General features: G+C 45.2%; 1 protein-coding gene across 1 annotated transcript; it reads left to right on the top strand.

The window, feature by feature from the left end:
* Positions 1 to 521: 521 nt before the first annotated feature.
* On the top strand, positions 522 to 7926 carry LOC114358364 (ATP-dependent RNA helicase DDX42-like). The gene is made up of 5 exons (XM_028312310.1): positions 522 to 668; positions 3234 to 3427; positions 4657 to 4766; positions 5461 to 5605; positions 7720 to 7926. The coding sequence occupies exons 1-5, from the start codon at positions 587 to 589 to the stop codon at positions 7849 to 7851; spliced, it is 663 nt and encodes a 220-aa protein (XP_028168111.1). The 5' UTR covers positions 522 to 586; the 3' UTR covers positions 7852 to 7926.
* The last annotated feature ends 3526 nt before the right edge of the window (positions 7927 to 11452 follow it).

The following is an 11452-nucleotide window of genomic DNA, read 5'->3' as shown; positions in this document are numbered from 1 at the left end:
TGAGATCTCGACATAGAGTTTGTTCAGGCGGCTGCGAGACTGCTTGTCTATAAGCGAGAGACCCGTTTAGACAATTAGGGACGTGTATAAGCGCCATGGAAAGTATTGAATAAAAAAACTTTGACTTTGAACACAGTTCTACCGATCAAACGTAACTACTAATTTTGTTTGTCACCTGTCATCCGCTTTGCAATGGAGGGAAGTCGAACCTTAATTTCGAGCTCCTATGTTCTTATTAATTTCGTTGCGGGTCCAATGACAGTTTAACTTTCCGCCGGGACGAACTTGGCCTTCACTGGTTGGGTTTTTATTGGCGGTCAAGCTGTAGATCCTGGCTACACAGGAGGTGCAGCGGTGGGAACGAGAGGTGGGAATAATCTGTTTTGCTCAAGGTCAGCTGGTAGAGAATGACTTATGGCATTAAGCTCGCCTTTTTGTACGGAACATTCATGAACATGTGTGTGTATAAATAAATAAATAAATAAACAGACCCGTACTAATGTGTATGTATGTGTAGTTGGAGGCAGAGCAGACGGCAGCGAGTTTGGGGGCGGCGGAGCACGACGCATTATTGCTGCATGGAGACATGGAGCAGGCGGACCGCAACCAGGTCATCACGGCCTTCCGCCGCCGCGACAACGATATACTTGTCGCCACCGACGTAGCCGGTGCGTATGACTTGTTCTACTTTTATTTATTTATTTATTTATTTAAGACGTACAAAACAGGTTACAGCCAAAATATGATTTACAAAGTTTAATACAGTACGATTTTATGGACTAGGTTGTTACCCTTAGTATGTACGAGGGGCGGCTGAAAAGTTTTGAGCCTAGGGTATAAAAAATGCCGATAGAAAAGTATAATAAATATATTTTACTATTTAATCTCCCTCTACTACAATGGACTTCTTACATTTGTGTAAAAGAGCTTTTAACCCACTGAAAAAAAATTCGCAATCTTTGCCTTCGAAATGAGCCTTTAACGCCGCCTTCATTTCTTGGCACTCAAAAATCTTCGTTCCTGGGAGTCTTTTTTCGAATTTGAGAATTAGACAAACTAGCTAGTGATTCGGACTAAACTGTGTGGTGGGTGATTAAATTCTTCAAATCCAGTTTTACCCGGGGCAAGCCATGCAAAATGCGCTGTGTGCGCGGGCGAATTGTCTTGCAATAACAGATTTCCTTTCGCCAGTTTGCCTCTTAATATTTCAACAACCACTTGGCGCACTTTTATCAACAGTACAGCATAATAATCCCCGTTTATTGTAGTTTTTTTTAAGTAGGTAGTCAATGAATAAAATTCCTCCACAATCCCAAAAAAAGTGGCTATGAGCTTGGGTGTCGATCGCTCCACTTTGAATTTCCGCGGCGGCGTTTTCCCTTTTGAATCCATTGCATTGACTCTCATTTTGACTCTAGATCGTACTGCCGGATCTATTATTTATCAATAGTGACAATGTGAGAAATAAAATTGTTAGGATTATGGCCAAAGATGTCCTAAAACTCCTGCGAAGTTGTGACTCGACGCTGGTTGTCGAACGGCGTGAACATTTTTGGCACCCATTACACGCACCCCTTTTCATGTGCAAATGAGCATGAAAAATATCGCCAATACGTTCCTTGCTAATGCCTATGGCTTCAACTATATGTCACAGCTTAATTCGCTGATCTCTAAAGCAAGATTCTTTAAATTTTCATTATTTTATTCGTTAATGGCGAAATCTGGCCGCCCTGACTTGCGGTCATCTTTTAGCGACTCCCTGCCATGCTTGAATTATCGGATCCAATCTTTCATGGTGGCAAATGAAGGCCCAGACTCCCCATAAACTGTAGACATCTCTTCAAATGTTACCGTCAGCGTTTTGTTCCTCTTTTTGAGGTATTTTATGACAACTGTGTACTTTAATTTCGTACATTGCGCGGATGACTGAGACATGATGATGTTTACGGATTAATTACTAAAAGCGTGATGACGCTAATGAAATGAAACTTTGTACATATACTAAGGAGGTTATTGGCAAATTAATAAAATTTAGCGCGAGTCAATAATAACACTTGAAGATACTTAGGCTCAAAACTTTTCAGCCGCCCCTCGTACATACTACATCAAAAAACTAAACAGCACGTTATTGCAAAGTTCAAAACATATCTACTGCGTAATTAATGACATGAGTTTTGTCACCCTTTTTTGTGCGACTGGAATATGCACCCTATGGCCTGGGGGAACCAATGGGTTATGTGGGACTCTCTCTGTTAGGAGAACAGAGCCTTCCCACTAAAAACCAATCGGGTCCCTCTGGTCTCGCTTAGTGGGGCACGATGCGAGTCAAAAAAACCCACGCTACGGCCACAGCCTCTCCCTCAAATTGTGCGAAAGCTGTCTTCAACTTCAACCAGGTCATCACGGCCATTCGTTTTTCTGATGTATTTAGACACCCTTTTACAGCACAAACCGTTTTTAATTATTAAAATTCGTCGGATGTGTTTACCAATTTTTCACTTTGACAGTTCATGTGACGTTTACGGGTGAGCCGTGCCGGCTCCCTAAAAACTGCCTCACCTTTCGTGCACTGACTATCTATCTAGGTTTTATTAATATAAGGTTTCAGGCAAATGACGTCCACTGCTGGACAAAGGCCTCCTTCAAGGGTTTCCACAACGACCGGTCCTGTGCCGCCTGCATCCAGGCACCTCCCGCGACCGTCACCAGATCGTCGGTCCACCTAGTGGGGGGCTTGCCCACACTACGTCTTCCGGCTCTGCTGCCTTCGCTTTTTAGTTGAGTCGTCCACGTGAAGGCCTCTGTCATGGATTTTCAATTAGAGTTTCCTTGATTGCGCTCACCAGTCGCGAGTCCATACTAGAAAGGACTATTCCTGTCACTTGCTTGTGGTTAAAACAGTGGCGCCAACTGGTGAGCGCTGAAGAAGTAGGAGGTAGGCATCACATATTTCTCAATCATCAGTTGGCGTCACGGGCGAGTCATAGAACCTTACTCGACAGGGGCGGCAACCTGGTTTAATTAAGGAATGTTAACTCTTGTCCAAATACATACGTCCCGTGGCCTAATTCACGTATTTTAAAACAATCAAAATGTCGTTGACCTTTAGAAGTCGTCTTGAAAAACAGTCCTAAATCCGTATTCACGTGTCACTTTCATAGAACGATTACAATCGGGCATTTCATTTGTGTGAGAAGAACCTAATTACATTTTTGAATTTCGAATTTCTCTAGCGCGCGGTCTGGACATCCCACACATCCGCACCGTCATCAACTACACGGTAGCACGTGACATCGATACTCACACGCATCGCGTGGGCCGCGTGGGCCGCGCCGGCGTGCGCGGCGACGCCTACACGCTGCTCGACCGCCACCGCGACCGCGACTTCGCTGGGCACTTGCTGAGGAATTTGGAGGGCGCACAGCAGGTATGTAACCTACACATAGTGACTGTAGCAAGAGACAGGGGAGCCATAGTGGCCGCCCACACACTGTTAGTGCCACAGTAACCTCGACATCGATACACATATCACTGCGTGGGCCGCGTAGGTCGTGCCAGGGTACGTAGCAAGAGACAGGGGAGCCACAGTGGCTGTAGCAAGAGACAGGGGAGCCACAGTGGCCGCCCACTCACTGCTAGAGTACCTACCACAGTAACTTCGACATCGATACACTCACACGCACCGCGTGGGCCGCGTGGGTCGCGCCGGCGTCCGTATGTAGCCACAGTGGCCACAACAAGAGGCTGGGAAGCCACAGTGGCCGCCCACACACTGCTAGAGTGCCACAGTAACCGCGACATCGACACGCACACGCAACGCGTGGGCCGCGCTGGCGTGCTCGGCGACGTCTACACGCTGCTCGACCGCCATCGCCACCGCGACTTCGCCGGACACTTGCTGTTGGAGGGCGCGCAGCAGGTAAACCATAGTAGCTACGGTGACTGTAGAAAGAGACAGGGGAGACAGTGGCCGCCGACACACTGCTAGAGTACCTACCACAGTAACTTCGACATCGATACTCACACGCACCGAGTGAGCCGCGTGGGACCGCCACCGCGACCGCGACTTCGCTGGACATTTGCTGCGGAATCTAGAGGGCGCACAGCAGGTAAATAGCTACAGTGGCCGCCCACACACTGCTAGAATACCTACCACAGTATCTTCGAGATCGATACACATACAATACACTGCGTGGGCCGCGTGGGTCGCGCCGGCGTGCGTAGTAAGATACAGGAGAGCCACAGTGGCTGTAGCAAGAGACAGGGGAGCCAAAGTGGCCGCCCACACACTGCTAGAGTGCCACAGTAACCTTGACATCGATACTCACACCGCGTGGGCCGCGCCGGCGTGCGGGGCGACGCCTACACGCTGCTCGACCGCCACCGCGACCGCGACTTTGCTGGTCATTTGTTGAGGAACTTGGAGGGCGCGCAGCAGGTAAACTATAGTAGCTACGGTGACTGTAGCAATAGACAGGAGTCACAGTGGCCGCCCACAACACACTGCTAGAATACCTGCGTGGGCCGCGTGGGTCGCGCCGGCGTCGGTTGTTGATACTTAAGTTGATACTCAATATCGTTCTAAAAAGTTCGGTTAATAAGATCCATTTTCATTTTTTTAGGCCATGTTTTAAACCATTCTTCAATGTCTTCTAGGAGGTGCCAGAGGAACTTCTAAACCTGGCGATGCAGTCAGCATGGTTCCGCAAGTCGCGTTTCAAGAAGGGCAAGGGCAAGAACCTCAACGTCGGCGGCTGCGGCCTAGGGTGAGTTGGGTTATGATGACGTCATCTGTTATGTCAGTGAAGGTATCATGACAATTCAACCCACGAGAGAACTCGACCAGGACCGCTCAATCCCATCAACGTGAGCTCATGACTACTCGACTCCACCTTACGATTACTATACCTCTGACAAATCAACCCCCAACTAAAAACGTCAGGGCATTCCCCCCGAAAAACCCCGACTGCTCGACTTCCGACAACTAGACCTCTGACAACTCGAGTCCCGATAACTAGACCCCGATTGCTCAACGATGAAAACTCAATACCATCTATTTACTCTGTCAATAAATACAATGTCTGGTATTACCTTCAAGCCGGCCGTTTGGTCTTATGTCGGCCGTTTGGTGTAGTGGTTCGAAACGGACTACTATTCTGGAGGTTGCGGGTTCGATTCCCGCACAATACAAACATTTGTGTGAACATATTTGTTTGTATTGGACTGGGTGTTTTCTATGTATAAAATGTATGTATTTACAAAAAAAAAAAGTATTTAAGTATGTATATATCCGTAGTCTAGTACCCATAGTACAAGCTTTGCTTAGTTTGGGACTAGAAGCGCAGTGTAAAATGTCCAAGGATATTTATTATTATTAATTAAGCTGAAGGCTGTATTACCTTCAAGCTGAAGGCAGTAACGCAGGCAGACTGATATGACCAAACTTATAACACTTTGTAGGTACAAAGAGCGGCCAGGCCTGCCGCAGCACAACGACGACGCGCCCAGCGCGCCCGCCGGGGGGCCCGCCGAGCGGCCTGCCGGGGGGCCCGCCACCGACCGCCTGGCCTCGCTCAAGCAGGCCTTCCGCTCGCAGTATAACCAGGTAAGAGAACTAGACCACCAGGTAACGAACGAACGGTGTTGTACACATTAACGCCCGTTCGTTCGTACGTTTCAGCCGAAAGACGTCTTATGCTGGACAAAGGCCTCCCCCAAGGATTTCCACAAAGACCGGTCCTGCACCGCTCGCATCCAGGCACCTCCTGCGACCCTCACCAGATCGTCGGTCCATCTAGTGCAGCGGTTCCCAAACTTGTTTTGTCTACTGCCCACTTTGAGAATATTTTTTTTTAGCGCCCCCATTTGTAGTCGAGAGTCGAGTGCTCAGTCGGTGCCTAAGAGACCACCTAGTAAATGACACCTCCCAAGCCTCTACACAACGTCCCGATTTTTTTTCTGGGTCTCTTACCGCCCCCCTTTAAGCCTGCAGCGCCCACAAGGGGGCGTTATCGCCCACTTTGGGAAAGACTGATCTAGTGGGAGGCCAGCCCACGCTACGTCTTCCGGCTCGTCGTCGCCACTCAAGAACTTTCCTGCCCGAGCGGCAACGCCCGTATTCACAAACATTACTATGAGGTCTCAGAGTGCACAGAGGGTGACACACGAACAAATCACAGAGCTCTATTCAACGCTGTGCGTTCGATTTGCTGCTTCACTTAAGCAAGCATCGTTTGTGAATACGGGTGAGAGTGATGACGCGGGGAGGGGTTCTGCGTTATTATGACAGATACGACGCAGAATGTCGAAGGTGACAGCTGTCAGTTCAACTGACATACCATTCACAACATAATAACGTGAAACGTAAATGAATATGTAATGTTATTGTGGAAATAAAATACTGCGGCAAATTAAAAAAAAATCAATTGGGCCACGGCTTATACTGAGTGGGGTTCCGGTGCAGTGTGAATCCTGATTGTGACTAAAGCACGGTCTCTGAGCACGTAGAATTTTGCCCAATGACCCCAAGCTACCCATCCTTATCGCTCGCGCGTAATTATGTTGCTGTTGCGCTCCCACACTCACTGCGGCAGCCCGTCGCACAGTCGCGACAGCAATATAGAATAGAATAGAAAGTATTTATTTGTCTCAAAACAGGTTTCATATAATTACGCGCGAGCGATAAGGATGGGTAGCTTGAGGTCATTGGTCAAAATTGTACGTGCTCGGCGACCACACTGTAGTTGGTACTAGTGTTCCCGGGGCCTATAGGCTTATAGGCCTAAAATTAAGCCTATTTAGTTCTTTTTTTGGCCATGATAGACTACTAGGCTTTTAAAAGGCTACTCATTATAAAAAGCCTATAGGTTTTAAAAAAACCTGTAGGCTTTATTTCCGACTAAAGTCTTATTCGAGTAGTAGGCTTATTATAAGGCTATAGCCATTATTCAGGCTATGGCTTCGTATGAATAAAACAAGTATTTTTGTATTGCATTCATTTTCTAATTAAATAAAAACTTTATAGTTACATTGTTTCCAAAATATATAATTTCTTTTTTGATATTTTTTTTTATAAAATTTAACTTACCAGCTTGAATTTGAAAAACGATATACGTGCCTATAAAATTTGAGGGTTGCCCTCGATTTCCCTAGGATCCCATCATCAGATCCTGACTTGGTGACAATGGGACCACCTCAGAAGTGTACCCTATCGAACAAAAAAATGATTTTGAAAATTGGTCCACAAAATTGACGGAGTAATCGGTGAACATACATAGAAAAAAAATACATACAGTCGAATATAACCTCTTCCTTTTTTGAAGTCGGTTAAAAATGAATAAAATAGACCTAGCCTAAAGGACTTAAAACCTTTATAGGCTTTTTAGCCTTTCAAGTCTTTTAAATATGCGCCTAGCCTACAAAAAGGCTAAAAGCCTATAGTAATCGGGTGGACAAAAAAAGGGCTATGAAAAAGGCCTTGCCTAAAGGCCTAAAAGACTTTTTAGGCTTTTTTCCCGCTGTAGCCCCTAATTCATAGGCTAGCCTTAAAAAAAAGCCTAAAAGCCTATAGGCCTCGGGAACACTAGCTGGTACTGCTTAGTTCACTCTTGTTTTTGTTTTTCTTTATTATTATTATGTGCCACTGTTATGTAATTGCCTGTATTTGCGTGATGTCCATAATAAATGTATTTCTTTCTTTATATATCGTATCGTCTCCAGTTCACGGCGTCGTCCGACCACTCGTGGGAGCAGACGCTGCAGTCGATCCAGCCCGGGGTCAACGCCCCCGCCGCGCCCGACGACCGCGCCGAGCGCGTGCGCAAGAGTGGCAAGCGCAGCCGCTGGGAATAGTTATAGCATAACAAGTCACGATGTTTTGTTTTGGACTTTAATTACTAGGCAATAAAGTTGAAAATTGTGTGTTAATTATGCANGTTGTTACCTTGAGCGAGCGCGTGCGCAAGAGCGGCAAGCGCAGCCGCTGGGAATAGTTATAGCACACCAAGTCACGATGTTTTGTTTTGGACTTTAATTACTAGGCAATAAAGTTGAAAATTGTGTGTTAATTATGCGCAAGAGTGGCAAGTGCAGCCGCTGAAAATAGCCGCACAGTAGGCAGGGACTTTATCATTAGGCAATAAAGTTTAAAATTGCTTATTTGACCCGTCGCTAGATTCAGTTGTTTCTTGAGCGCGTGCGCAAGAGCGGCAAGCGCAGCCGCTGGGAATAGATATAGCACACCAAGTCGCAATGTTTTGTTTTGGACTTTATTATAAGGCAATAACGTTGAAAATTGTGTGTTAACCCGTCACGTCTTCCTGAGCTAGCGAGTCCGCAAGAGTGGCAAGCGCAGCCGCTGGGAATAGTTATAACATAACAAGTCGCAATGTTTCATTGATTTTGAACTTTAATTACTAGGCAATAAAGTTGAAAATTGTGTGTTAACCCGACGCGTGATTCAGTTGTCACCCTAAGCGTGTGAGACCACAAGAGCGGCAAGCGCAGCCGCTGGGAATAGTTATAGCATACCAAGTCGCAATGTTTCATTGACTTTGAACTTTAATTACTAGGCAATAAAGTTGAAAATTGTGTGTCAACCCGCCGCGCGATTCAGTTGTCACCCTAAGCGTGTGAGACCACAAGAGCGGCAAGCGCAGCCGCTGGGAATAGATAAAGCATACCAAGTCGCAATGTTTCATTGATTTTGAACTTTAATTACTAGGCAATAAAGTTGAAAATTGTGTGTTAACCCGTCGTGACATTCAGTTGTTACCTTGAGCGAGCGCGTGCGCAAGAGCGGCAAGCGCAGCCGCTGGGAATAGTTATAGCACACCAAGTCACGATGTTTTGTTTTGGACTTTAATTACTAGGCAATAAAGTTGAAAATTGTGTGTTAATTATGCGCAAGAGTGGCAAGTGCAGCCGCTGAAAATAGCCGCACAGTAGGCAGGGACTTTATCATTAGGCAATAAAGTTTAAAATTGCTTATTTGACCCGTCGCTAGATTCAGTTGTTTCTTGAGCGCGTGCGCAAGAGCGGCAAGCGCAGCCGCTGGGAATAGATATAGCACACCAAGTCGCAATGTTTTGTTTTGGACTTTATTATAAGGCAATAACGTTGAAAATTGTGTGTTAACCCGTCACGTCTTCCTGAGCTAGCGAGTCCGCAAGAGTGGCAAGCGCAGCCGCTGGGAATAGTTATAACATAACAAGTCGCAATGTTTCATTGATTTTGAACTTTAATTACTAGGCAATAAAGTTGAAAATTGTGTGTTAACCCGACGCGTGATTCAGTTGTCACCCTAAGCGTGTGAGACCACAAGAGCGGCAAGCGCAGCCGCTGGGAATAGCCACATTTAGGCATGCTACGTAACATTTGTCATTATTTTGGACCTTATTATTAGGCAATAAAGTTGAAAATTGTGTGTTAACCCGTCGCGTCATTCATGCGCAAGAGTGGCAAGCGCAGCCGCTGGGAATAGCCGCGCTAAAGGCATGCTACGTCACAATTTGTCATTATTTTGGACCTTATCATTAGGCAATAAAGTTGAAAATTGTGTGTTTAACCCGTCACGTGATTCAGTTGTCACTCTAAGCTTGTGAGACCACAAGAGCGGCAAGCGCAGCCGCTGGGAATAGCCACATTTAGGCATGCTACGTAACATTTGTCATTATTTTGGACCAGTGTTGGCACTAATCAATTAATTTTTTAATCAATTAATTAATTTGATTAATTTTAATCATGATTAAATTAATCCTGATTAAAATAATCATGATTAAAAAAGTAATCATAATCATGATTAATTTGTTAATCATTAATCAATAATCATTAGTGATGGGCCGACTATGGTCTTTGCCGACTAACCGACTAGCCGACTAATCGGTTTTCAAATTGCCGATTAGTCGGCCGACTAATCGGCAATGCCGATCATTCTAATACCTACTTGTCCGAAGAATAATATCTAGATTTCTCAAAGAAATAAGATTGAATATCTAGAATTGAATATATGTATATCTCATAATATGTATATATTATTATAACTTCTTGAAAATAAGATTTCTTTCACATAACAGTACCTAAGGTAGATGTCATAATTTTCGACGACAGGAGACGACAGGATGACGACAGGATGACCCCTCGTCAGGAGAGGTGAGAATATGATCGCCTCCTGCTTGGCTGCTTGCCTCCTCAATTTTTCCCATACATTTTGACGTCGATAAGAATATCCTAATATTCTTATCTACGTCAAAATGTATGGGAAAAATTGACAAAATGTAGTGAGAACCGCTTGTCGCGGTGCGCATCGAAAGCTGAGGTACCCCCGCCTACATAGCACGGACTACTACCACCACCGTCAGATAGGCAGGGCCCGCCATACAGATGGGAAATTTCCGGGACGGACTGTGATAGTTGATGACTTTGTCCGGATTATAGTTCTTCACACTAAGGCGATCGACGGAACTCAGGGGTTATATGTGGGTATTCCTCATCCCTCCGATGAGAGGAGCCCCACATAATCTACCACTTTCCCGCAGAGTAGGTATGCAATTCCTTGCATTTTTTCCCCGAAAAAAAAGTGTCATAATTTTTCTATGGACAAATTGCATAAACTTTACACATTTGTGATGATTTCCTGGTATTTTTAACATCTTAACTTTGTATGAAATTAAGAAAGAAAGTTAAATAAAGAAAGAAAATATTTTATTTGGCCCAACATATATTATAACAGTGTACAGTTTACAATACGTCTTGCACATTTGTGGACCAAAATGGCATCCGCTCAGCATTGTGTCCTGCTCTGAGGTAGACCCCAGAACAGGACGCTGTTATTCAGCGGACATTTACATTTAGACTGATTGCCAAAATTTTAAATCAGGTGAAACCACTTTTGACTGATTTTTGCAGTCAAAAGTGGTTTAGATAAACGCCCTTGGTCTACCTGATAATCATCTTGGTGATTATGAGATTTATTTCATTCACATATTTAATTTTGTAATGCGCCGATTATAATCGGCATATTTTGCCGAATAGTCGTCACTAGTCGGAAGACTACAAATGATGCCGAATAGTCGGCTTTCCAGACTAGTCGGCGACTAGTCGGCCCATCTCTAATAATCATTAATTTGATTAACTTGATTAACTTCTTCAATGTTCTATCGAAAACAATGTTAAAACATTGAATTCTAATATTAGATGTTTGGTTTTAGGCTACAATTCTATGACAGGTCATACCTAGATAAATATAAGGTAACCTAGACTGCCCCCCGCCCCCTTCCCTCGCTGAAACTTCCGGTGCAGTCTTCCGACCTCCCGTAGGAGGATATTATCAGTCCACTTCCCCTACCGTTCCAGCACTTACTTGCAACCCCACACTCGCACCACCTGCCCCCCACCCCTAGCCTCCCCTGAAACTTCTAGTACGAAGTCTCCTGCACCTCCCCAACACGCAAAA

Source organism: Ostrinia furnacalis, unplaced genomic scaffold (assembly GCF_004193835.3).
Source record: "Ostrinia furnacalis isolate ACB-3 unplaced genomic scaffold, ASM419383v2 OfSCF3901, whole genome shotgun sequence".
Taxonomy (NCBI): Eukaryota; Metazoa; Arthropoda; class Insecta; order Lepidoptera; family Crambidae; genus Ostrinia; species Ostrinia furnacalis.
The sequence above is the reverse complement of the archived record's forward strand: the minus strand, read 5'-3'. Positions and strand labels throughout refer to the sequence as shown.

Coding starts and splice junctions, on each gene's coding strand:
- LOC114358364 (XM_028312310.1), top strand. CDS start 587: ATGGAGCAGGCGGACCGCAACCAGGTCATCACGGCCTTCCGCCGCCGC. Junction 4,767..5,460: donor GTCGGCGGCTGCGGCCTAGG/GTGAGTTGGGTT, acceptor AACACTTTGTAG/GTACAAAGAGCGGCCAGGCC. Junction 5,606..7,719: donor TCCGCTCGCAGTATAACCAG/GTAAGAGAACTA, acceptor TATCGTCTCCAG/TTCACGGCGTCGTCCGACCA.